The sequence below is a fragment of the Ammospiza caudacuta genome, chromosome Z (assembly GCF_027887145.1).
Source record: "Ammospiza caudacuta isolate bAmmCau1 chromosome Z, bAmmCau1.pri, whole genome shotgun sequence".
NCBI classification, from domain to species: domain Eukaryota; kingdom Metazoa; phylum Chordata; class Aves; order Passeriformes; family Passerellidae; genus Ammospiza; species Ammospiza caudacuta.
Genome location: NC_080632.1, coordinates 5505035 through 5532863, shown reverse-complemented (window position 1 = coordinate 5532863; position 27829 = coordinate 5505035). Strand labels below are relative to the sequence as shown.

The 27829-nt window shown below is 42.7% G+C and overlaps 1 protein-coding gene across 3 annotated transcripts in view; it reads left to right on the top strand.

The window, feature by feature from the left end:
• Positions 1–6297: 6297 nt before the first annotated feature.
• Positions 6298–27829, top strand: part of CAST (calpastatin) — a 50992-nt gene continuing 29460 nt past the window's right edge. Inside the window, exons 1-3 of one of the 3 annotated variants that reach the window (XM_058823230.1) lie at positions 6298–6503; positions 11125–11190; positions 18902–18973. In XM_058823230.1, coding sequence (XP_058679213.1) covers positions 6474–6503; positions 11125–11190; positions 18902–18973 — 168 coding nt within the window. In that variant the 5' untranslated portion in view covers positions 6298–6473. Of the gene's footprint in view, positions 6504–11124; positions 11191–18901; positions 18974–24568; positions 24664–27829 lie in introns of those variants that run through there. The other 2 variants (XM_058823232.1, XM_058823233.1) reach the window with 2 other exon arrangements.

The window sequence follows — 27829 nt, the reverse complement described above, 5'->3', positions numbered from 1 at the left end:
TATGAAGAGGGAAGTAATGGCAGAGCAGTGGATATAATGGATTCAGGGAGGCAGCCTGTAAGCAGATACATGGTAGACAATATTAATGCGGCTTTTAACATATTAATGTCACTTTCAGATGAGGCCCTAGTTAACCAAGTTAAACACAGGATGAACCAGACTCTAATGAGGCTGATAATTGCTCCACATCCACCAACCCCTATCCAGCCAGTCTGCAATTATTGAGCAGACAGAGCCCAGCACTGTAATTTCCCTGCCTCTCAACAGGAATTTCTCGTTTCCCTGAGGTTTTTTTTTCTCATGCCCTGTCACATGTGCAGAAGGAAACACTATGGAAGTACTCTTGTAATTACTGACATTTTGTTTCACGGGCAGCTGCTTAAAGAATACAAGAAGACTCACAGAATTACAAAATAATTTAAGTTGGAAAAGACCCCTGAGATCATCGAGACCAACTGTTAATCCAGCACTGCCAAGCCCAACACTAAACCATGTCCCCAAGTGCCTTTTCACATTTACATGCCTTTCAAATCCCTTCAGGGATGGTGACTCCACCCAGGCAGCATCACTCTCCAAACAACATAGGATCAGGGAAGAATTTTCAAACCCTAGGAGAAAGCAAAAGAGTCTTGGCAGAAGAGCATTTTGTGTTTTATAGCAACCACCACTTCCAGGTCTCTCCCAGAAGCACAGTCCTGAAAATCCCCAAGGAACAGCTGCAAAATCTTTTTTTTTTGCATTACAGGATCATGACCAGTCTGTGCTGCTTCTGTCACTGACAGCCACAGCTGATATCCAGGCTGCAGCTCTGGATAACCCTTGCAAAAGCTGAGTGGAGGCAGGTGAAAGAGATCTTTTTCCTCACATTCCTAGCCCTAGATGATCTCCAAGGTTTCTGTCAAAATTCTGCCTTACTCTAACATTTTGGTGTGTAACTTCATTGCAAATTTATTAAACCTGTTTTGAGTTATTCTTATTCAGTGTTTAGTCATTAGTGTTTTATTCTACCTGTGAATCATGGGAGCATTGGGTAAGTGGTATAGTGCAGCACATCTTGTACAAAATAATTGCAAGATATTTATGTATGGATGAATGCATATGTACACTATATATAAAGCAGTTGAGAATTAGCTTTAGTTTTGCTTTTGGATTAGTTATAAACTGAATTTTAATCTGGCTGGGGCATTTTCAACCTTGATTACATGTGAATCTGTGCATGGGTTAGACAGTAAGGAAAAGACAAACCAAAACATAAGCAGGGGTGTGATGACAGGTAAAACCTCCCCTTCATCACCCTAGCATCAAAACTCATCCATTCCTCCTCTGCCCACCAAAGCAGACAATTTTTCACTTCTTTTACCAGATGCATTTCAGAAAACCACAACTCTTTTTCACAGCCCTTCCTCTGGGGAGCCTTTTAATACTAAGAATCTCAGGATTAATTTCACCTAAGAAGGGAAGTGCCCTGAGGGAAGCATTGTTCACCTTGATGATTAAGGATAAGGGCACTGTGGCACTGGAGGGAATGCTATCAGTCTCACCCAAATTACTGTTTCTCTAACAAATGGAGACTAAGTGAGAAAATGTCCAAGGAGTACGTGGAATTTTTAATCTCCTGCATGGATTTTATGATTTGGCACAGATCAAAGCATTTTCCAAAAACCTGTACGCTGATGGTGCAAGCTTTACTTAAAAGCGATGCGTTTTATTTTGTGAGCGTGGATTTCTATTTATTTTGAAACCCAAGTGTATAAAGAGTTTAAAGTGTATTTCTAAATGCACAAGGCTTTTCTGTTTCACGTCTCACAGGACTCACCAATCTGCAATTTCTACCTACACAATTCTACCTACCATTCTAACCCTACTGTTTAAGAACTCAAGACAAATGGTATGGTCATTTTCATATGTATAAATATTTACAAATCAGGCTTATAAAAATCAATGAGGCCTAGTCCGTGCACTTTTCTCTATTTTTATAATTCAGTTTACACCTGAGAGAACGTACCTCACTCTGGGAAAGTTCTTTTCAGGTAAAGCAAGCAGACAGAGTGAGCTGCAGGCTGGCCACTCCTGCATAGCTGCAATGTTTGACATTCACTGGGGAAACGCCTCACTCATCGTGCTGCTCCTCCTTCTGCACTCACTTTGGGGTCACAACCTCATCTGGATCTGTATCCAGTCCAGAAAACTGCCTGTGGTTTGCTAAAAGCTTAATTTATAGCGTGGTTTTCAAGTAAATTACCTTGAATTTCTGCTGACTCCCAGAACTGACAGCACCCTTTGGCTTCCCTTTGGAAAGAGGAGAGGACCAAACACAGGTGGGTGAAATGCAATCCTGGATGATGAAGGCTACAATTTTAGGGTTTTTTCCCCTCATGGTTGCATGTGATACACTGTACTAAACTTTGGGATCTGCTGCATTTCAATGTAACAAAGGAGAAAATTTGCATAGATGAAAACTTTCACACATATCACTCAAACCTGGCTCCAGAAATTATTCAAGAATAATTTTGAAATGGTTTTGGTTTTTAATTAAAGTTCAGCTTTGTCTTTAGGGAATTACAAAATATTAAATCTCAAGGAAGACTAATTTTCTCTTAGTTGGTGTCAAAGTTTATATGTCTTCTGTCTCAGGAGAGGAAATCCCCACTCAGCAGTGGGATAAAGTCCAGCAGGAAATCTTCACACTGCACTAAACTAGCAGAGGACATAAAATTTATACGATATAAGATGTTTATAACATGCACAAAAATACATGTGTCCATAGATAAGGAAATAAAACTTTCTTTTCAATAATAATGACTGGCATTATTGCTTTCTAGAGCAAGGATGTCATCAAACTAGGTTTACCAACAAACAGAATTTCCATGATTGAAAATTCCAATTTCCATTTACTGAACGTGCTGTGAACAAAAACAGTAGAAGAATAAATGAAATGTACTTTGTTTTTGTGGGTGTGATAAAACAGGGTGGGACTGAATGCACCAAATTAAAAAGAAAAAAAAGTAAATCCTAATGGTTTTGGGTTTCAGAGGAAGACGAGAACAAAAGCTTCCAGTGAAATTCTTTGTAAATCACAGGAAGAGGATGAAAGAAATTTTAAAAAAACCCTATTTTTAACTAGTTTTTATACTAAGACTTCTTTTAAACTACCCTAGATAAAAATCCAGTTACACAAGAGATTTTGTACTTTATTTTGTAGATTTTGCAAATGACTCATAAGCTTGCAGTCATACCATTATGCAAGTTATATTAATAAAATATGTACGCCTGGCAAAAATTTCATCCCATCCTGCCAGAATTTAGAGCACCTTTTTATTGGGAGGCATTTGACGTCAACTGGTGCCCTTTGGAGATGAGGCATGGTTGGGAAAATGAGTCTGTGATTCTCCATTCCTATTTTAAACTCCTAATACCTTGAATTACAAGGAAATGTATCCATGACTATTAAAAGCACACAAACTCTTTTTGAGTACTTCTTCACATCACTGCAGTAAAGAACAACCTGTGAGTTCCTGATGCGGTCACCTGCTCTTTTTCCAGCCAATAAACATTGAAAAAAAAATTATGTTTGTGCTGCCCATCACTTCTTGCATCTGTTTCTGATCAGCCCTGTGCAGAACTCCGTGGCTAATGCCATGTAAAATCTCAGCAAGCCTCAGTGGCTTTGTTCACTTGCAGATGTTCTGAAGGAATAAGTAGAAACCGTGACAGAAAACACAGTGTGATTTTGAAACCACACACTTGTTTGCTGCATGAAAAACTTAATTTTTCCTAGTTAGAGATAGTAAGTGTCAGACTGACTTGGATAATTACGACTGCTCCACTCAAACATCAAAATCTTCACCCGAATGAGTAAACTGTTGGAGTGGTATTTAGGCCTTCAGTACTTAAAAAGCTGACTCAGGCTTCCAGCTGACTCTCCTTCTGTCAGACAAACAAGAACCTGCTTTTCCATCCCCAGGTAAATGTGTGCTGCCTGCATCCTTTACATATAAACTACATATAGCTAAGAATAAACTCGGGAAGAAATTGCCAATAAACAATGGTTTCTTGAAGCAGTGGCAAGCTAGAGGAGCCTTCTAATAGAAGCTACAATGCTAAGCCCTCAGCCCCAAAGCAAGATTTCCCTGCAAGGCTGGATGGAGCCCAGCCAGTTTACAAAAGACTGCAACAACTGCAGGACCTGGGGCAAGCATCTGGGCAGCTCCCCTCCTTCCTGCAGCAGTGCTCAGACTTCATTTATAACTTGAACCTACTGGCAGAGCTAGAATGATGTGCTTCTGGGTCAGCAGCACCCCAAATGCCCAGCATGATGCAGGCTGACATCACCGAGGGTTTCTTGTCTTGCTACCCTGCTCCTGTGCAGCTCCACCACTCCAATTACCATCAGCTCCAGCTGTTTGTCATCAGGCAGTGAGGAGGGTGATGCTCCCCGAGGGCTGTCTGGAGCCAGCAGGGAGGGTCTGCTGCTTGCAGCCAGCTGGAGGAATGCAGCACAATCTGTTGGACCTGTCAGAGTGACCCCAGGTAAACCTGCACACACCAGCCCCTCCACCTCCGCTGGCTGAGTGTCACAGGCTGAGATCAGGAAGGAAAAGCAGGGGTGGCTTCAGGCAGTTCCCTCTGAACATTCCCCCTCTCTCTGCAGAACAAAGTCCTCTCCCAAGACCTCGAGGGGAGGCCTCACCCACTTGTCTGACAGCCGAGGGCGTGGGCACTAATTGGGTTTACAGGCGTCCAACCACGCAGATTAACCTACTGCCTGCTCCCCGAGGAAGCAGCTGAGGAGCACTCCCTGAAGACTGGGAGACTTTTCCTTCTTTCTTCTTCAGACAGGGCCTCCTGACCCAAGGATGTGCTCAGGAGCTGCTGCTGTTACCCCTCCAGAGTAGTGCAACTCCTCCAACAGCTGTTCTGTGGGAATCCAGGAAATTCCCTGGAAGACTCGAGCCCATGTCCAGGGGGCTCAGAGACCTTGGCACAGAGCCCAAGACCCCTGTGCCTTTGATTTAGCCCTTGGAAGAAACAATTACCAACCTTTATATGGAGAATTACAAGCCACGAGAGTTTAAGTAGAATGATAGAGAATTTATCACGGGTGAAAAATAGATTTTTTGGGGTTTTTAGAGTGGGAGTTCAGGGAGCAAGATGGAGGAATCTGAGCATTTCCAGCCTTTCTCCTTCTTCTTGGCCTCCATCTTCTGCTGTGGTGTTGGCACTTTTGGGTTGGTTTAGAGTAGAAGCTCACTGTCTAACATAGGTGATAGCTATTGGAAAATAATTGTAAATATTGTTCATGTAGGTTTTAGTATAAAATGATAACTCTGCCTCCCCCGTACCTCTGTCTGTCCTGCTGAGTGGACGTCGGTGAGACAGGAGAAAAAATTTTATAAACAAGATACAATAAACAACCTTGAGACTGAGAAATGAAGAGCCCTGACTCCTTCTTCGACTGCCAAGCTGAGAAAAAAGACTTTCTAATTTATCATGGTGTGACAGTGACCAGCTAGAGACCCTGAGACTGTTCCACCCACCCAGCCTGAACCTGGGGTTCCCTGGCACAGAACACCCCAAACTCTGACTCCTTCTACTGCACACAACCTGGCAGGACAATCTGGCCAAACTGTGCCCATTTCTGCACACAACACCTGTGTTTTCCATTTTATAACCCGACCTGCAACAAATCCCCTGGGTGTTAGGGCGAGCACCACACCAAGCCATAGGATGCACGGCCAACTTCCAAACCAGCCGTGTTTGTTTGTGTGGTGGGAAGGAGTTGATGAAGCTGGGGTGGCACAGCTCTGGGGGAGCCAGAGGTTGGTGGAGGATCCAGGATGCCAAGGCTGGGGAAGGAGGCTCTCATAGGAACAGGGTGCCCAATTTGGAGGCAAGCTGGCAGAGGAGCCGGTGGAGGAGCCGTGTGTCGGAAAAGCCCCCAAGCTCCATCTCGGGGGAAGGACAAAACCCTCGCTGGGGGCTGCCATGGAGCCTGGAGCCGCCTACCTTCGGCTGTCGACACCCAAACGCTTCCCCAAGGGGAATCACTTTCGCGAGGAGAAGAAAATCTGCGCGCTCCTCCCGCCAGCCTCCCCAAAACAGCGCTGTTTTAAAGAAATCCCAGTCTCGCCCCGGCGGCCCCCCTGGTTCCCCCGTCCCGGCTCGGCCCCGGCAGGAAGGGGAGGGACCCGCGGCCGCCACAGCCGCCCGTGGAGCTGCGGGACACCGGGATCGGCATGTCCGGGACGGGCTGGCAGCTGCTGCCCGCGGCGGTAAGGCGGGCTCGGGGGTGCGGGGAGGGCTCTGCTCAGGAGGAGGGCGGCGATGCCGCTCCGGCTGCCCCCGGTGCCCCGCGGGCCCGGCGGGGGAGCGGCTCCGCGCCGGCACCGCCCTGGGCGCGTCCCGGGCCGGGCCGGGCAGTGCCGGGCAGGGCGGGCAGCAGCAGCAGCAGCAGCAGCAGCAGCAGCAGCGCCATGGCTTTCGCCCGCTGGTGGTACGCCATGGTGAGTGAGGGCGGGGAAAGCCCCGGTGGGGAGCCGGGATCATCCAGGTGGGGAGTTGGGACCACCCCTGTGGGGAGCCGGGAGCCCCGCGGCATGGGGCGGGCGGGATGCTCCGATGCTCCCGATGGTCCCCAGCGATCGGGATGGAGAAGAGAGTAAGGAAAGGGGTTGTGGTGCGGAGGGAGGCGAGACAGCGCCTTTAAAAAAAATTTGAAAAATTAAAAAAAACAAGTGGTTCGAGTCAGCGCGGTGCGCACCGGCATCCCATCTGCTGTCTGAAAGCGACACAGAAAACCGGGGGTTTTGGCGCTGTGGTCGTCGCCCGAGTAACGCAGGGTCGCGGGGTGATGAAAGCGCGCTAGGAAGAGTAAGACGGGATTTTGGTGTGGGAATGTTGCTGCTTTGGGAACTGCGCTGCGCCTTTTCCCAGGAGCGCATTCTGCACGGCAGGTGGGTGGCCGGGAGGAGCCGTCGCTTGCCTGATCCTCCCCGAGCAAACCGCAGCCCTCTGACGGCTCCGTGTGGCTTGCGTGGACTTGGGTCCCTGCTCATCACTTTGACGAGCCCGCAACTGCTTTAAAAGATTTTTAAAAGACTTTAAGAAACTTTTATGACACGTTACATATAGCGGGAAGCAGCTGGCCTCTGTGTGGAATGGTGAAAAGAAAAAAAAAATGTTTGCATTCTGTTAAAGTTTTACAGAAAGCATGTGTTGTGAAATGTTGTTTTCAGAGAAAATATCACTTTAATGCACCTCCTAAATATGTGATCAGGAAGATGAAACCTCTTGAAGTGATAACTGTACTTTTAAATTGCTCCGCGCAGCTTGGATCAGTGTTTTCAGGTATCAGTCACTGTGTCAGGTCAAATCACTGCAAGCCTCAGTGGATGTGTTCACTTGCAGATGTTCTGAAGGAATAAGTGGAAACAGTGACAGAAAACACAGTGTGATTTTGATACCACCCACTTGTTCGCTGCATGAGAAACTTATTTTGTCCTAGTTAGAGATAATAAGTGTCAGACTGACTTGGATAATTACAACTGCTCTACTCAAACATCCAAATCTTCACCTGAATGAGTAAACTGGTGGAGGTGGCACAAAATCACAAAGGGAAAATTTTGAGAATTACTGCACTAAGCCGTGGAATGGATTTGGAAGGCCCCCTTAGCTCTGTGTCATTGCATCCAGGGGAAGAAAAGATACCAAGATATGGCTGTGTGTGATTGGGTAAGAAAACTGCTCCCACAGCTGCTCCTTTGGGAACCCCTGGCTGTGGTTGTTGGCCCTTGGGACTGGAGTCCTCTCCTGAGCATGGGGAGGTAGGGGAGGCAGGAGAGGAGGGTGAGAGGGGACAGACACAAAGGAGATTAAGGTTTTACCCCAAAGCTGGGGTTGGATGCAGTAAGAATCTGGATTTCACCTTTCCATTCTTCACCTGGCTGGATTGTAACTCCCCTGGCAACTCCTTGCATCTGACAGTTTTCCAAGCAGTGCCAAAGATCTCTGCCTTCCTCCCAGTTCCATCTGAGAGCGAAAGTCAGATTCCCATCTCCTCAAATGTCTGTAATGCTGAGTTGAGTGACTTTAGCTGAGAATCTTGCAAGACTTCACTTCTCCCCCAGTTGCTGCACGTCCTCCCAGATGCTGTGCAGTGGCCTTACACCACAGACTTGTTAATGCCTTCTAAATCTCCTGAGGTTTAGAGGGAATTTCTTGCAAGCAAAGCCTTTAGTGAGGGTTGTTTTTTTGTGCACATAGGTGTCTATTCAGTTGTTAGTAATTTTCTCTGTGCTTTTTCACCAGTTGCTCTCTAGTTTATGACTGCTGCTTGAGTCAGAAGTTTAAAGGTGTGTCTTAATAGTGTGGTGACATTTTTCTGCACTTTAGAACAGGATGAAGATCTCAGGGTAAACCTTCTTGCTCATGGCACTTATGTATTTTTGTGAACATGTGATTATGGGTAGGATGTGTGGTTTTGTTTTTGTTTTTTTTTTTGTTAGTAAGATTGGAAAATATTTTGAGCTTAAAAGCTGCAAGGAATTGTTAGCTCATGAGTTAAGCTAAAATTGTCACTTCAGCTATACGCCCACTGTTGATGTGAGGGAGCTGGAGCTGCTCTGATCCACTGCCTTGGTTATGAATCTGAATCTTTGGCACTGTAAGGGAAGATGAGCAGGAAGAGGAAAGACTGCCCAAAGAAAAAGTCAGCTTGTCGTCATCATCAGTTGTGAATATGAGTGAGCAGTGGATGTGCACTGTCCCACAAAACCTGAGCGTAGCCTTCTGACTAAGCAGATTGATTTACTGCCTGTTTTATTTTGTTGTTGTTTTTTGTTGTTTGTTTTTTGAGGGATTTTGTGTTTGTTTGGTGGTTTTTTGGTTTGCTGGTTTTTTAATTTTTGTTTCGTTTGTTTTTGTTTGTTTTCTTGGGTTTTGGGGTGGTTTTTTTTTTTGCTTGTTCTGTTTTTGTTTTTATTTTATTTATTTTTGTATATTTAATTTTCTAGCGGAGGGTTCAAAGCTGGAAAATCCAGATAAGAAAAGAGCTGTTGAAGGGCAGTACTGAAATAGGGTCCCTCATCATACCTTGTGCATCCACTGTTCAGGGAACCAGCATTATTTCCTCAGGTGTACTGTGAAGCTGTGCTTTCCCAGGTTACCTCTTCAGGACAGGACAGATTTTCCTGCAAGGCAGAACTTTCACAGGCTGTTTTATTGTCTGAGGCCAGGGAATGAATTATCAAGGCTCTATGTGTACACAGTGCATTACTCAACTTACTGGGGAAAAAAACCAACAAAACTACTTTGGTCTGACCATATGTGCTTTGTTCCCTAAGTTGGAATGAACATATTTGGCCTCTGAGTCAAAGTCTCTTTATTTTAGATGCTGTTTGGCATTGCCTTCTGGAGGGAAGATGTCATGCTTTTGGTGTCCCTCTGGCTTAAGGGTAGCAAAGTTGTGGTCCTTGTCCTGGTCTGTTCTGCGTCCTCTCTGGGCACTGAAGCTGCCCAGATAATATAATAGCTGGATTATTATAATAATTATTATTCTTTAATAGCTGGATTGAGGATAATACTTGATTTTTGGAGCATTTTGATGCTGAGGGTACACATGCAAGAAGAGAGCCTGATCAGCAGAGTTCTCCTTTAGCTCCTGAGCCTTATGGCAAGTGCTGGCTCTGAAATTCCTGTTCTGTGAGCAACAGGAGACTCACTGGCACTGCTCTTACTGATATGTGTGCAATGTGCTTTTATTGTAGCAGTAAAAAGCACAGATAGCTGGGTAAATTGTGTCTCTACTGGAAGTGCTATTATGGAGCAGTGAATCAATTAATCTCTTACCTGAATAGACAACCAATGGGGCTTGTTTTTCTTTTGAAGAGGCACATTTGGAACATGACTAGAGCACTTCTAATTTTAAAACTCGTTGAGTGTCTTAGTCATAACCAAACTCGTTTTAAAAACTTGAATTGTTAGAGGTTGTCCAAAACAATTACTGAAATTTTTGTTGCTGTAGTACTTTTTTTCAGCCTGCTGTAGTACTTTTTTTTCCTCCTGCTGATGTGCTGGAACTGATTTCTGTTGAAGATAGTGCAGTGACACATGGATCATTGCTTTCTCCCTATAGCCATGTAAAGAAAAATCTGCAGGAACTCATTACTTAGTGGATTAGCAGGCTCTACCTCCTGCTGCTCAGTCCTGAAAACAGAAGGGAATAAATGGGTCTTGAATCATCTCCTGTCTTTACTTAACGAAACAAACCAGACGTGAATCCTCCCTCCCAGATGTCTCAGTTGCTGTGGGAAGTTGCACCAGCTGAGATACTAGAGGGTAGCTCTGTTATGTTGCCTTTTATTTTAATTTATGCTTTCTGCTTTTATTATTTTTGAAAATTTTTTGAGGGACCACATTCACCACTTTTCAGAGATGCAGACAGTTCCAACCTGCTGGATACCAGTGAGCAAAATGTGATTTTCTTTGCATTGCTGCGCATGGGAAGCTGCTGGGGTTGTGCATCAGGTTAGGTGAAAGGAAGAGCAGACAAAAGATGCAGGAGGTTCAGGAATCCTGGAAGAACTGTGTTTCCTAATGTGCACCTGTGCCTGAACTGTTGGAGCATTTATTTTTTTTTCCCTGTGTCAGCACCAGAATTACAGCAATCATGGTAACAGCTTTCTTTCAGGCGAGGAGGGCTGGGCATGACAAACATTTCAGTGTGTCCGAGGGGCATTCAGATGTTGGAGTGGGTTGCACACATCATGTTGGTGCCTCTGAGAGCTGTTTGAAGCCCGTGGTTCTGACATTTTCAAAACAAGTGCTGGAGAGTGTTTTGCTGGTGAGGGATGAGTGATAAGCTGAATATCTTCCAGAACTTTTCACAAGAACAGTCATGTACAGCCCTAAGTGTCATGGCCTTATGACTGATTTCTCTTGAAGTTATCCAGCAGGCCATTTAGAAATCCCCTCTGTTAGTGAGAAGAAAAACTTTAAGCGTTCCCTGCTGTCATTTTGTGGTTGCTGAAAGGAATCATCCTTGCACTAAAAAGTTTGAGAATTTCTTTGTGTGGAAGATAAGACTTAAGGTCTAAATAACTACTCATCTATTTTCTCTGTTCACAGCATGGTGACAAGAAGGCAAATGAAGCTTCTTCCAAGGCAGGAGAGAAAAAAGTAGAGGTGGAAGAGGTAAATACAAGTGTTTGAATATATTAAGAAAAGCTAGCAATGAATTTCCTCCTGCGCTGATTTTTTTTTTTTTATCAAACTACTTTGATAGCAAAGTAGTTTTTGGACAATAAACTGGTGACTCCAGACAGTCATTATTCATCCCAGGAATGTTTAGTTTTGTTTGTGTTGCTCAGCAGCCTACTGGAAATGGGTTTTCTTTTTTTGCTTTGTTCATGTTTTACCTAATTCTTGGTATCCATGGAAGTTACCTCAGTGAGGTGCCTGCTGTGCAGTGCTGGGACAGTGTGGGACACATCTGATGGCCCTGGTACTTCAGCTGCCCAGCAGCACAGGTGGAGGGAGTGCACCCTGATGCTTTCCACCTGATGGTTCATCCATCCTCAGCAGAAGCTGTGTGGGAAATACCTTTGCCTGAGCCTGTTTGACTGCACTGCAAATCAGGGTCAGTGAATGCTTTTGTTACAGTCCTCTGAAGTAGATGATTCAAGCAATTGCTTTTCTTTCCTGTCCAGAAAGCAAGGAAAACTTCTCCAGCCTGAGAATATGTTCCACCTTTCCTTTCCAGGCAGCTTGTGGTTTTTTCATAAATGCCATTGTGCATTTATACAATCTTGGTTTAATGCCACATTCTTTGACTGCACATTGTTCTTCCTATTGAAGCAGTGCTGACATTTTTTGTGGGAAGGGTGGGAGTTGAGGCCTGTAGTTCAGAGTTCTGGGGTTAATGTTTCTGACCTCTTATTGAGAAGATCTGTTTCCAGCAAAAACAAGACTTGCTAAAATTTATTTTCCGGATACGTCTGCTTTTTGAGTCCTTAGAATACTGCATATATGTTTACTTCTGTGAATTTCTTCATGTGTTTTATTTGTTCTATGCACTCTGCATGGTTTTTGATCTATTTCCACTTTTAAGTCCTTAAATTGGAAATAGATCAAAAACGTCCTGCAGAGACCCACTGAAGGGCATTAACTCTCCTGTGACTCACACCTACCTCCAAAACACTCTGATTTGTTAAGCAGTTGAGGAAACAACTCAGAATCTTTCAACAGCTTTCCCAAGAGTCTGCAATGTTACATTTTTTGTTTAAAAGTCAGAGATAATTCCTATAGCCTTCAATTTTTGAGGCAGAAATTTGTAATGTATCTGTAGAGAGCTTTGGGCAATGTTGTCTAGAATATTGCGTTTGTTCACCTGCCTGCTGGAAAAGGTTTGGCATTAGAGAAATGACATGAAAATATTCATGTCTTTGAGGAGCTTGTATCCATACTGAAAGGAAAACACTAGAATTAGTATTGTTGTTTTTTAACAAAAAATAACAACAAACAGCTCTTGTCTCTCAGATTCTTTGGGTATGTGGTCCTGAGGGGGTGAGAGAAGGAGGGTGGAGCTTTGAAAAGCAAATTTAGGAAGGGCCTGACTCTGCTTTGAGTGGGAGATGCCAGTTAGCCACAACATCAAGAGGAACTCTGCATCAATACTGTTAGGGTGTAGAAGAGGCTTCTTGACCCTTTCTTCTTAAAGACAAGGGAGACTTAAAAGTAGACTGAGGAAAGCACAGCAGGTTTGCTGTAGATAGAAACTTGTACAGTATGTCATTGAAAAGAAATAAAGGCAATTCTTCATCAGTGTAGGTGTCAATAAAAGTGTATGTGCTGTGTTGTATTAGGCATTTCTCCAGGACAAAGACTCAAGTCATAGGAATCTGCCTTAAAATCTTGATGTCTTGGTTGTTAGAACCTTACATTTATTGAGTTCACCTTCTAGGGACAATCACTTGCTGAAAATCTCAAAAAAAAAAAAAAAAAAAAAAAACAAAAAAAAAACAGCTGAGAATCTCATTTCAGCTTTACTGAAATGTTTTCATTCCCTGTGGGTGTTATGTATGGGGGAAAATGGAAAAACAAAAACTTCCACAGACACTACGGGATTTGATCTAAGTTTCTAAGAAGAAACTTAGATTGATGTAAAGATAAAGTACACAGACATTAAGCAGGAAAAGTATAAATTTAGATTTCTATAGTTGTGAGTAGGTCTTAAGTAAGTAAGAAACTGTATTGATAAGAAGGGTTTATAGCATAGTAATGTAATTGTATAGGGTAAGCTAGGAGTTTAGAAGTTAAAATAGAAACATGTGTGTAGGTGTGATAGTGGCCCATTGGATAAAAATATACTTGTTGCAACAGAAGTAAGTAAAATTGATAGGTTAAAAATGCAAAATAAACTTTGTAAGTTTAAACTAAGTTATAATAGAAGAATTATAATATAAACTAAGTTATAATAAGAAGTTAAGTTATCATTATATAAGAAGTTAAGCTGTAATAAGAAGAGTATACTAAGTTATAATAGAAGAGTTATAATATAAACTAAGTTATAATAGAAACATGTGTAGGTGTGATATAGTAGCCCATTGGATAAAAGTACACTCCTTGCAACAGAAGTAAGTAAAAGGGATAGGTTAAAAAGCAAAATAAACTTTGTAGCAAGTTCCCATTGCATTAGAAAGTTATATATGGTCTTGTAACAAAGAACTTGTGACTACTTTGAGCTATGGCCAATTGCTTGCTCTTTAAAATCTCTCAGCCTTTGAGACTGATGTTTATCTGGGCAATAAATCGTTCTTAGCCCAACTGTAGTCCCATCCCTTCAAATAAAAGCACCAGTAATAATAGGGAGGTGTTAACAGAAGAGAATTGGTGGCTGTTGCAATTGCTGGTTGCTCATGCAGGTGAAGCTGTGGCATTTTGTTGCAGCAGAAGGGAGTGGTGTGCTGCAGATTTCCCAGATCTGTCCCTCTGCTCGCTCACTGGGATGGGACATTGTGGACCTGAGCCATGTGTTTGCAGCATGTCATTGCAAAGGGTATGGAACAGTAAATTTCCTTTCCTCCCCTTGCTTCCTGGTGTGCCAAGGCTTTTAGCAGTTTGTCAGCGTGTGAGGGACAGCTGGTGTGGTTTTATTTTATTCCCCATCTGGGCATTGTCTTCAGCTTACCTATGTGTGTGCCTTTCTACCTATTTCAGATCACTTCCACTTTTGAGGCCTTTGGGGCCCAAGTGATCTAGAAGCTCTTGGATGCTAAAATATAAATTCTTTCAAGGGCAGATGGCTCTAAATCACTGAAGAAAAACGCAGAATGGTTTATAAAACACTATATACACTGAACTAAGAAATCCCTGGCCCACAGATTGAGTCAGGAAGAGTGTTTAGAAGAAGCATCAACATAGACGTGAACTGTTTTAACATAACTGGTTTTGTTTTCTTTCCTATCTGCTGCTGACCACTGCTAGAGACAGGGGAGTGATAAAACTTACCAAAATTAGGAAGGCAGTTCTTGCACTGTGCAAGAGGCACATGGTCCTGCTGTCCTAACCTTGCAGTCAGTGCTGCCTGTCACAGGGCTGCCCTTGGGGCACAGGGTGTTCTGCTGCACAGCCACGTGAAATTCATGAAAATAGAGCAGAACAAGTGCTCACACTGTGTGTGGCTGTGCTTGAAACCCCCCCTGCTCTGTGTTGATCCAAGTTAATAATGTGGAGAAAGATCTGTTCTCTTTTTACTGTCACAGAGGGAAATGCCAGGGAGAGATTCTGTGTCTGAGCAAAAGCCCAGCCTGTGCATGGCTGCTGTCTGGATGAAAAAATGTGATAGGGAAAAGGAAGACAGAGTCATATATTATAGAAATTGGGAGCCACAGCTTAGAGTGAGGCCATAATTCACCAGGTGTGGTGTGAAACAGGACCCTCTCTAACATGTCCTGGCATTTCGAGTTGTTCTTCACAGGAATGTAGGCAGGACCTGTGGTGCTTCTTCAGCTCATTTTTCTTTACTTATCAGGAGATATGTTATTACTTTGAAAGGATGGCAGTGATGATTGGTGCTAAAGCATCTCCATCCTTCCGGAATTGATTCTTTGCTCTGAAATCAGTGTGTCTGGGCTACTTTTTAATCCTGGGGCTTGCCACTTAGGATCCCTTATCCAGAAAAAGCATGAATGCTGAGTAAAGGCATCATGGCTGGTGAAAATCTCATTGGGGTGCCCACTGCTGGTCTGAGTTGTGGAAGAGCATGGGTAGTTTTTCTCTGCAGTGTTTGTGAGGTTTCTTTTTACTTTGGTACCAAATTATTTATTTATATCTGCATTGTTTGTTTGTGTTCCTTCCCCTTTGTGCCTCACAGCGCCTTGGCACTGGCAGAGGGGATTGTGGCCTTAATCCATCCTCAGTAGAGGAGGAGGAAGGTTCTGGGAAGCACAGCAGCAGCTTCTTTATCTCTCTCCCTTTTCTGTTTTGGTGCTTCTTTTGGCTGAAATGCCAAAGGTAGTTGAAAAATAACATTATTTCAGTTAAACTCTGGCACTTGCTGTGAGCTGTTGCAATGTGAGTGTCTGCCTTCAGAAGGAATAGAGGGTGATTGCTCCTCAAGCTGTTCTTGAATGAAAGATTGATAGGGGGAGGCTGAAATGCTGCTGATGGTTGTCAAAAGCATTTGCAGAACAGAGATTGCACATCCTTCCCTCTTGTGGGTTTTTTCCCCCTCGAGACGAGTGTACTGTAAGCATTCTTACTGCAGTCTTACAATGAACACTTGAATGTTGTCGTCCAAAATGAACACTAAGTCTACTTTTCTGGACACCAGTCTTAACACGTCTTCCTTTGCAAATCCATTTAGCAGAAGAATGTATATTTCTTCTCCCCCTTATTAAACCTGCAGAATTAATATTCCAGTCTGAATCAGTGCTCTTCCTTTTGGAAGCCACTGCTAAAGTAAAGAGTAGATTCTGAGTACCTGTGTGCCACAGCTTTTATTCCTTCACACGCAATTCTTTACAGGTCCATAACCCATTTAATTCATTCCATAAAGAAGCTGTGCTTTGACAATTCATTTTCTATGTTAATATCAGGTTGGGAAGCAAGGTGTGGGCACAGCTGCAAGGTAATTCCTCACTTGTTTGTGTCTGAGAGTGTCACAGAAGAAAAACACTCTTCCAGTTCTTGGAGGGGGAGAAGATGAGAACAGCTCTGATGTGTTTGTCAATAAAGGGTATCTGAGCTGTTTTGCGTGGAGGGAACATCTTGGGAAACACCCAAACGTCCTTATTTTAATCAGGGGGAAAGAAGGATAAACCTGAATTGAATGATAAACATTGAATGATAAACATTGAATGATGTGGCCAGTTCTCCTGCTTTTACAAATGTAGGAAGGGATACCTGTATACCAAAGAAGTTGCTGTTGAAAGATGAGTCTGGTAACTAAAATATATATATTACTCCATCTGCTGTGGTCAGTATTCACTGGGTGATGCTCATTTGATATGGTGGCTTCAACTTCCACATGGCTCATCTCCAAGGAGTCTTTCTCTGTTGCAAAGGAGAATTTATTTGTTATTTTTTCTTCTCTATCTTTAATTGCTGTTTGGTTTACCACCAAATAATGATTGGCGTTAACATTTTTTTCCTGTATTATGTTTAGTTGATTAACGCAACTTCATACTCTGAACAAGGATTTATTTCAGTCTGTTAGCTGGTTCTGATTTTGGAGGAGGCTTTTCTTTGGTTGTTTTTGTTATTTTTTAGGGGAACATTGTGGTATTTTTCTTGGTTTTTTTTTTTTTTTTTTTTTTTTGTGGGGGTTTGAAAGGTGGGATTATTTGATTATTTTGTTTCTGGTTTTTGGTCTGTTTTTTTTGGTTTGGGTTTTTTGGTTTTGGGGGTTCTTTTTTGTGTTAATTTTGGGGGATTGTTTGGCTTTTTGTTTTTGTATGTTTATTTGTTTGGTTTTATTTTGTTTTTTCTAATTGTTAGTTTGGTTTGGTAGCTTTGGGGACTTTTTTGGTAGCTCAGATTTGCTGGGAGGTGGGGAAAGCTACCCTTGTGCCTGAAATTCTTGAGTATGTTGGTAAGGTGTCATAAAGACTCCCTTCTCTAAAAGAGTACTTTATGGATTTGTGGAATTCTGTGATTCTGTGGTATTTTCAGAGCATCACAGTTCTGTCAGACATAGTCTTGAAGGTAAAATTTGAACACTGTGAACCCTGAGCATGAGGTGGCAGTCAAGATCTGTGGTGCTGAAGGTGTGCCCACAATTCTGATTGCTTCTGAATATTGCTTATTTTTTATTATTATTCTTTTATGGTGACTTCTTGTTTTTTTTTAATTTTCTCTTTAAAAAGGGGAGGCAAGCACTTCAGAGTTTGAGCTACTTGGACAACTTAATTAAAAGCTGAAGGATTTTTGTGTAATGCTCATTACAGAGAATTCAGTGCACTGTGTCAGAGACAAAGCCAAAGGTGTTCTGCTTCTCAGGACTGTCTCTGCAAAATTAGAAATGTATCACACTTCCATTGCCTGCATGCAGGATCATTACCACCTCAGCTGGAGCACTGCTTCCTTCCTTAGACAGTCAAAAATGCTCATTTTTACCAGAGCTGCAGAATATGTGCAAGGAGACTGTCTGCTCCTTTAGGCATGTGTGGAGAAAATATGGATACAAACCTGACTGACTCATGATGGAGGGAGCTGTGGTGAGGCTCTGAGGTGTCTCTGGGGTGGTTTTGGGGTGTCTCTGGGCCTTGCTGCTGATTTTTCCTTTAACCACATCCCTCAGCCTGGGCCAGTCTGTAATGGGCAGCACCACTGGGGCTCAGTGGCTGAGCAGGAAGGTCCTGGGCTGGAACACTCCTAACATCCTTTTAACAGGCGAAAAAACAGTGTTAGCCTGTAAAAAACAGGGTGTTGCAGCATCCTGTGGAGTCTTACTGGGATACCATTTTATTTCCAGTGTGATCTTGGATGTAAGATCCCTCTTAGTTTCCGTTGGTACCAGATTTGGGGCATATTTTGTGTTCGTATTTTTTGGGTTCTGTTTGCTGGGTGGATACTTCGTGATTTTGAAGAACTGGCAGCTTGTCTTTGCTTTCATTGCTTTCATTTGGGTCATATTTTGTTAATCTTGTGTATATGTCCCTCTGCCTCGCCTCTGGATGTGACTGCTGAATGTGTGTCTTTGCTCAAGCTTTTTGTTTTTCAAACAAAACCAGGAAGAGGAGGAATTTCAGGTGGAATTACCTGAATGGCAGAGGTCTCTGGATCTCCCAGATTGTTACAGTTCTGGTGTCCCATCCATTGAGAACTGGTGCTTCTGACTTTGTTGAATCTCTGGTCCATCTGCAGCCTGCCCTGCTTGTTGAAATGTGAAATCTTTAATTGAATTGTGAATCTCGTGCTTCTTAGAAACAAAACATAATTTTGCCATTAACTTTGTATCTTTACTTCCCTGCCTGAGGATGTTATGCCATAGGTGGTCACTCACATTCTGTCTGAGCAGCAACAGCTTTGCCCCTCTTGTTTTCATGCTTCTTTTTGTATAGATACTGTTGCTTTAACTGTTAGCTTAAAATGGAGTCGCCGTGCCACAGGAAATGGCACAGATTTATGTGTTGTCCATAAAACACTGCTGGAAAACTCAGGCTGTTCTGGGTGTGCACATTTCTGAGCTCTGAAATGTGACTGTGTGAATTAAAGTTACGTAGGGGAATTCATTTTATGATGACTCGCCTTGCAAAAATGTTCTGGGGGACATTTTTAAGTGCACTTTTTCTTTTTTTAATACTTTGATTCCATTTGAGGTTTTGTTTGTTTATTTTACAGTTTTACTTGGCTTTTCCTTCACCAACATTTCTGACCTTTATTATGTCTTTTTATTTTCTAGAAGAAGCAAGCAAGTGCTAATATCAGCCAGCCACCCAAAACAGAGACAAGTGGAGCAGCTGCTTCTGCTAAGGTAATGTGTGTACCCTAAGGAAATGATAATTTTTTATTTTTTTGTTATATTTTTTTTACAAGTGAAGAGAATGTGGTGTGACTCCATCCCCTGCATTGGGATGGAAAAGTATTTGTTTGCCCACATGCAGCACCACAGGGGTGCTCCTCATGACTTGCTAGAAATTGTAACCTACTGAAAGGAAAGGGGAGCACAAGGCAGCAGAATGCCAGTGTTGACATGGTGAGGAAATAAATGGTAACAATTCTCCCCTTTCACATGTTCTTTGTCAGTCTCACAGTTATTTTAAAGAATCCTGGCCCTGTTGATGCCAGTGGGCACCTTCATTATTTGACTTTTGGGGGTGCTGTGTTTCTTTTCTCACTTTGAGGTGTTCGTATTTTTTGGGGGGTTCTGTTCTCAACTTGGTGAGTTTGAAGAACTGACAGCTTGGCTTTGCTTTCATTGCCACCAGAGCAGTCCAGCTGACCATTCAAAAAGCATTTTAAAGCTGAATGGCCAAGGAGGGCAGGTGATATTCTCTGAGGGCAAGCAGGGTGCTCAGGTCTTGCAGGGTGTTGAAGGAGGGGGTTGAAAACGCTCTTGCTGCACCTGGTAGCCACTGTTGTGTGCATAATTGTCACAGGGGATGCAAATCACTCAAAAGAGAAGCAGCAGTGTGTTTTATTGAGGTAAATAAACATTTTTTGATGGAACTTAGTGAAGTTTGACAGTAAAGTTTAACTCCAGCTGGAGTCTAAGGAGAGCTCAGACTGGGCCCATTTTGGTGGCAGCATTCAAGAGTGAGGCAGCTGGGTGCCCCTCAGCAGTGCAGACAATATTAATGTCTTTTTTTACTTCTGGTACTGTGTTCTCTACTTTAATTACCTTGAAATTCTATGTTTGAGAAGCACCTTTTGACATATTTCTCAACCCACCTTCACTCCCATGTGTGAGCCAGGGGCTTTCCAGCTCCTCAGTTCACACCCAAGATGTGGAGCTGGCTCAGAGGGGATCCACCACAGTGTTCTGTGTCTGGAGGGAGCCTGTTGTTGGAAGGAAGTTGTTTCTGCTTTTGAATGGGATTTTTTCACTTTCTCAATCAGTGCTTTTGTAACATAATACACCTAAAGATACCTGCATGCTTCCTAAGTACTTTATTTTTCCTTTATACTCAGTGAGGGAGGAGACAAAGATATAAATTCTGTTGTCCCTTTCTTTCAGTGTTCCCATTTATTACTAAAGACAGCCCAGCATTTTAAATTTTTTTTTCTTTCTATTCCTTGCACTTTGCCAAGGTTTACTTCTCCTACTCAACCTGGATGTCACCAGCTGCATGGTCCCAGGGATTCTTACATCAAATTTGCTGACTAAAACATTTAATTTTTATTTCTTTTTTAAGTATGTGTTCTTTCTATGATAAATACAAAGAAGTTTTAAGTGTGGAAGGCACAATTCATACGTGCTATCAAGCCTAGGAAGTGGAAGGTAGTGTCATGAAAATAATGCAATGGAATTGCCAAGAATTGCTGTGTATTAGGTTTTGGCAACATAGATTGTGTATTTTAGCAGTACTCTTCATTTTCTGTGACATTCCAGCATACTTACTGTAAAGATTTTGTACTACAAAAATACTCACCTCATACTATCTAATATTGACTTTTAATCAGCAGCTAATTCAAGTTCACCCTTTTCAGTTCAGCCATTTCCACCTGTTTTCACTTAGGCTAAATCTTCTGTTAATTGTAACTCTTACTCTCAACAATCTCCTGTGATCCTCTAGTGTTACTTAAAATAGAGCAAAACTCAGAGATTTACTGTAGTTTGTGCCACCTGTACCTTTTTTCAAGCCATTTGTCTGGCTGTTTTCTTTTCTGCATTTAAGTTTGTCTCTAAAAATGTCTATTGAAAACAATAATTTTGCAGGGTTTGGGTTTTTTTTTAAAACAGGAATTTTACAGGAAGGGAAGTATTTCTTGAAAAGTCAAGGCAGCACTTTCTGCTTTCCTGTGAAACCAGATTGAATCTTTTAGTGCAGTTAGAAATACTCCACCAGTTTTTGGACGGTTTCAGACCACTGTTTCTTTCATTATTTTTTTCTCCCTGATGTAGCTTTAATAATTCTGCTGGTTAGTAATACTTACTTGTCATTATTTATCCCAGATAAATTTCTAAATCCTTACCAGAGGCAAGGGAGGTGGGATTGTTAAGTTGCTCCAGCTCATGCTTTTTATTCTTTTAACCAATTCCTGCCTTATGGTGAAATAAAACTGAAGAGCCAAGAGGGGGTTTGCTGCCTACACAACAGATTGAGTAATTTTTCCTTCAGCTGGAAAGTCATAATAGCTGATGGCTTGTGTGAAAAACGCCAATCACTTGTTTTTAAAAATTTTAAAAGTTTAAAAGTAATAAAATGGTTAAAAAAATAGCAACACAATTAGAGTAATAACAATTTGGACAAATTGAATTAGGACAATATGAGACAATAAAAGCAAAGAGTTACGGATGGGTACCTTTTCCTGGGCATCATGACCCAGAAAAAGGACCCATATTAACAGAGGATTAACCCTTAAGAAAGCAGCCTGTTGCATATTCATACACTTCATACGTGATGCATAAATTCCGTTCAAACACAGGATTCTCTCTGGTCAGTTCTTCCCTCTAATCCTAACAGCGCCTCCAAGGTGGGAAGAAGTTTGTTTCTTGTGATAAGAAGGCCATAAATTCTCTTTCTCTGAAAGATTTAGGTGCCCTGTGGCTCCTATCTCGCTGCAAGTCCTTTCTTTTAAACAAAGCATCTTACATAGCATAATTTCTATTTTAACAAAATTTATAACCTAAAACTATATTTCACACAGTACTTAAAAAAATTAATACAGCATTGCTTTCTAACACAACACATATAATAATAATTTTAATATTTGTGAAAAGCCAATCATAAAATACATGCATTTTTCACAGCTTGTTTCTTCTGGGGTTTCTGGCTTTCAGCTGCAGGAGCTCGTGTGTGGGGAAGGATTGTCACTGTGTGTGATTGTCCAAGGGAGGGCACTCAGCTGCCTAGCTTTGTTTTCATACACTGTCCATCAGGAATGCAGTTCTCTGTGGCTTTGCTCTCTGTTGTGTCACTCTGGAGTTCCTGGAATTGCAGGCAGTGTTTAGTCACTGCCTCTGCTCCCTGTGTTCTCACAGGGGTGTTAATTGTCTGCCCAAGTGTCCCTGTGGTGCAAGAAGCGCTGCCCCTCCTGCCTCCTCCCCTGCACCAAGGCCACTCAGAGGCTCAGTCAGCAACCTGGACGTGCCCAGATTTTGTGTGACTCAAACCCAAATGGACAATTCAGAGAGGCTGCACGGAGGCAGGTGTTCTGACCCCTCTGTTTCTGTGTGAAGCCTTTCTTTCCTCTTTGATGGGGGAGCGCTGTTCCGCTGCTGGTTTGCACCAGGGTGGGTTTTCAGTGATCTCCTGGCTTGGCAGGTAAATGGAGTGGAAAGGGAGGCTCAGGTAAGGCTGTCATCATCAGGAATGTTCACTGGGTTGCCTAAGAGCAGCCTCTTCCGTGCTCACCCTGGCTGCCAAGGTGCACAAACCAGGTCGTGGCTGCCCTCATTGGCAGGCAGCAGTGGGGAGGAAAAACTGAACTCACCTCCTCCCTCTCCTGCCAGCACTGCTGTGTTCCCTTTCACAACCTTTAATGAGGATTTTGCCAGTTCCACAGCCACCAGGAAAGCCAATTTCCACCTCAGTGTTCAATCGTGCCTATTAATAGAAGGCACTAATACTTGAACACAGCTGGATCCAGCCACCCTTCCTGGATCTTTGTGTTCTTACATGGTATTTCTGCTGATAACAGATGGAGTTTTGCTGCTTTTTATGTAGCAGATTTTTTTGCATTGCTCCTAATGAGTAATTATTTTCTTTTTCTGGCTGGCTGCTATAGCTTGGAGAAGTGAGAATCTGTATTACTTCCATGGCCTATTGAAGCAGTGCTGGGAAAGCTCAACAACAGTGGTGGAAACGCAGTAATAGTTATTGTTATTTCCAGTTTTCAGAGGAAGCTTCATGACCTTAATGATTTAAGAAATTTAAGGTTAATTACTTTTAGCTGGCACCCAAATTAACATTGTTTTAAAGGGGAATTCTTTCTGCTTTCTCATGCAACAAACGAGAAAACAAGGAAAAAGAAGAGAAGTTGATAAGTATCTTTGAGTGAAATCCCTACTATTTTTGCAGCAGGCAAATTTATCTAGTTTATCATCAAAAGTGACACCTATTGTCAGTGTTTTTACACCTTATTAACTGCCACCAGATTTTTATTTTGTGAGCTTTGCAGAGGCACCTTATTTTAAAGGAAGAAATTTTTGAGAAGGAGGCATCTGAAGTCACAGGATTGTTTGGGAATGTCCACAGAAATACATAAATTTGTTCTTACATTCCCAGTCATATTGTGAAGGTTGGAAAGGCTACCTCTAAAATCAGAGATTATTCAGAAAAACAGCAATTAAGGCTGCCTGAGGCGTTAGTTTCCATGTTCTCTCCGGGGTGGGTGTGTGTCATGACACAGAATCACAGTTTATAGGTGTTCTGCAGCAGGGCTGTGGCAAACCATGGGGCTCTTCCTGGGAGTTGCTCTCAGAGATGTTGGCAGCACGTGAAAATCAGGAGGGCTGTGCCAGTGTGGAGAACAGTGCTGGCTCTCTTGGTGGCAGAGGCATGCTAAAAATAGGCCTAAATATTAAGAATTGGAAGCTGCTGGAGTACAAAAGGTGCCTGGCTTTGTGTAATGATACAGGATTTGCAACTTGTAGAGCTGAGCAGTGGTCAAAGTAGCACAAACCCTTTCACAAAGAAAAAATTCTCTGCTTCACTCAGAAATGGGATATTTTCTTCATCAGTCTGCAGATGTTTGTCCCTTTCTAATTCCCTTCCAGGGCTGACTTATTTCTTATTATTTGCTTAAGATAAAGGGCAATACAGAGGCTATTATGAAAAAGTGGCTGAAGGTTTTGTTAGTGGCACAGGGCTTTTTCTTTTTAAAAAAACCAAAAAAGAACCTCTCCCATAATACCAAAGGTATTGAAAATTTGATTATATGGCAGAAAGAAACTCAAGAGCAGATCACTATTAGTATTTCAAGAAGTATTTGCTAATTTCTAAACTAGTAGAGATCATTTGTGTTTGTTATGCTTAAAAATAACCCTACTCAGTCAGGTTTAGGCCTTAAGTGGCCAAACCCATCTCAATTACTTTCAATTAGTAACATCCATGTACTCAGAGAGCCTGGGTAATCAGTCCAAATTTAGAAACTTGTAATGGGGCTAAGGGGAAATGAGCAGGTTCCTCAAAAACCAAAAGGTGGGAGGCAAATTCTGCATTTTGGATGCTGAATTCAGCCTCACCTGTGCTTTTGCTGCGTGGTGACAGCTCAGTGACAGCTGTCCCTGCTGGGGCACCCTGGTCAGGAGGGGTTTGCTCTGCTCTGCTCAGCGTGGGAGCCCAAACCTGCAGGTCTGGGCGCCCTCCCCGCGCTGCTGGGTGGGGATTGTGTGGCTCAGCTCAGCCCTGGGCCTTGCCAAGGGCTTGGCTTGGCCGGCAGCTCCCGGAAGCCACAGCCCCAGCGAGGAGCAGCCTGTGTCCCTGCATGCAGCTCAGCAGGAGCCGCACGTCCACCGAGTGAGTCGGCTGTTCCTGCTCCTCCACTCTCCTGCATGAGGTTTGTTCTGTCTGTGCTGCAGTTTTTTTTTTTCTTTTTTTTTTTTTTTGGTTGTTTTCTGCCCTTTCTCCCCCTCTTCTGGGAATTCTGCGGGCTGAGATAACGCCAGCTGCCAGCTCAGGGTTTTCTGGCCGTGCCTGCCCTGTCAGCAGGCTTGAGGCATTCCAGAGCAGCGTGTAGTTAGTGAGCTTTTGAATTTATTTACTTGAATATACTGGAAACAGCCTTCTCATTCGCCACATGACGCGGTGTTTTGGGGAAGAGAGGGACAAGGAAGAGCAAGCTTTGAAAGCGGTGTCTAAGTTGTTCTGTATTTACATTTCTGTTTTGGGGCGGGGTTGTGGTTTTTTCCTTGCTCACAGCCCACGCTGTTCTGGCTTCCAAAACCTGTGTGATTTTTTTTTTTTTGGCATTTATTTTTATAGACTCTACTAATGCAGAGCCTATAAGCCTGTGCAGAGTATTGCATAGTCAGGGTGTGGTGATCTGCAAGAGCAACTTCTTGTTTGAACTGTGCTCAGGTATCAGTCGTTTATTGCACTTAAAAATATATGTTTTAGATATGTTTTAGCGTATCTAAAGTATACTAAAAGTATACTAAAATATACTAAAAAAAATACTTTTCAATGAATGGTATTGTTTCTGGAATAGTGAAAATTAGATAGGTAGGCATTACTTAAGTAATGCTACTGTTTGATTATTGCTGGTAATGTTGTTTCTCTTTTGGAGATAGTTAAAGTAGTGCATGAAATAGCCCAGAATTTTTAAACGTTGCAGACACCTCTGCTGAGTTCTTGATCTTTTTTTTTTTGGTAACTAGTTTCCTCAATGTTGTATTTATTTTTTTCTTTTTTAGATTTATATCTAAAAGTACAATTTATAATAGCTACTTTGGTGTTTCTGCACTAGACATTCTCTTTTCTAGACTAACAATTGTTATACTCAGTCTTTTATATTACAGTGCTTTCTTGAGTGCTTTTTTTGGTTTGGGGCTTTGGGTTTTTTGTGTTTTGGGGTTTTTTTTTGTTTCCTTTGAGTGGTTAGATACGTGGGGTATGTAGAGCTTGCAGAAAATTCTGTTTCTGATCTTGGAGTTGCAGAAATGAGTTCCATGACCGGTTTTTCTTCATGGCTCTGTTTGTAGAGCTTTGCACATTAGGGGGACACTCCCAGTTTGAATTCTGGGCAAGGCTGTGCTGCCCTGGTGCCCCTTGGAGGACTGGGAGTGAGGGTAGAGAGGAAACCTCTATCTCCAGAAAGCAAAGGAGCTTTTTTATCACCGAGCTGCTCTCCAGCCTCTCCCCTGTCACCATTTCTGCCCTTTGGTTCCCTGAGAGGAGGATGCCTGTGCTCATTAAAACTTTGGGGCTTTGTCCAGAGTCTCTTCTGCCAAAGGGAGAAGCTGGCATGGAGGCAGGAGGGTGGCAGCTTTCAGCACTCTTTGGGAGCTCCTTAAGGCTCAGAAACCCTGCTGGCTTAATGGAAGAAGTCAGGTCTGTGCCTGCCTTTATGCCATGCTCAGCACAAATGCTGGAACCACCTAGAAAATGAACATTTTTGATCCCCAGGAGGGAAGATCCCTGTGAGGCAGGATAAAACCTCAACAAAGTGGAGATTTCCTATTTTTTAACTGAACCATAATGCAGTTATTCCTCCAGAGCATGCTGAAGACCCTTCTGAAGTGATTTTAAGTTGAAGTGATTTTAAGTTGAAGCAAGAAGTGCCCCAATCTGCCTCTTTTTAAGTGGAAATAACAAAACAATGTTGAAATTTTCTAAAATTATCTAAAAACAAAGCCCAGTGACCCACCACCACCCCTGGTTATGCAATGTTGCCCTTAGATGATGTTTTAACAGCCAAGCTCTATTAGGATTCCCTGACTTGGTGTTTTTTATTTATTCTCCTGTGTTCTCCATTCATTTTGGTAGCCACGTGTGTGTCAGTCCATACAGCCATTCACAAATAATTTTTCCTTTCCATTTTCTCCCCATTCTGGGACTGAAAACCAAATTTCCTGTTCTGAGGGCTGCTCTCACATTGGGTATTGCCTGGCTTGATTGCTGCAGTGGAAATAATCGAGTTCATAACCTCAGAGACTTTCAGCCTCAAGATGAAGTTGTGTTTTACGTAACTTCAGTGTCTTTTCCAACTCCCCATTTAGGGAACACTGCTTCTGTTTGTGGCTCCCTGTTTGTGTTTGTGGCTCCCCTTTGCATCCCAGCCCTGCAGAGCAGAGTGTGGCGTGACACTGCAGACCAAGTGACACAAATCCCAGCTGAGCTCAGCGTGGCATGTGGCTGGCACCTAATCTCCTGTTTTCCTGGTGTTTGTTTGTCAGCCCGCAGCTTGCTGCTGCAGACAACCGTGGAATGTTCCTGGTGTCTGAAACAGCATGCAGAGAATGGGAACTGTTGGCTGGAGAAGTTGCAGCTAAATGCTCACGTGAGGCGAAACTGAAAAGAGGATTTTTGAGCTGAACACAAAAGCAGGGGAGCTCTTCTGCAGTGACCAGCTCAGACGTTACTGTAAATCCTCTCTTGTGCAGAGTGGGAACCTGAGAAGAGGCTTGACAGGACTGGGGCACTGCTTCTAATATCTGAATATGACTGAGTGAAAGTGAAATTTCAGTGCGTGCCAGCTTGTAGTTTATTGTCACAGAAACAGGAAGTTTCCAGGAGGAGGTAATTGAAGAGCACGTTTTAAGGAGAAATAAGAATGAGGAGCTTAAAGCTGATTGTTGATTAATTTATGAGATACTGATTAATAATGAGATACTGAAGTGGTCTGTTTGCAGACGCACAGAATGTGAAGGCAGTGGATGAAGTCTGTGACCCTGCTTGGATAAACTGACTTTATTTCCAGATCACTTCCAATATCATGGAAGGACATTAAATAGAAATTGCCTTTGTGTATAGTAAAGTCTTTAAGCCAAGCTGCATGCAGGAGTCTAAATAATTCCTCATGGCCACAAATTGAACTGTGAGTATGTAAAGTTCTTGCTGTATAAATATTGTGCATGACCTGTGATGAGCTAGCAAACTCTTTCCCTCTGCTTCCAAAGAAGCAAACAGGCATAGCTCTTCTTGCGATACTTAGAAATTTTTTTGACAATCCTAACTTTCTGCATAAAAATGAGCATAAACTGAGGCATTGGAAGTTAGAGTGA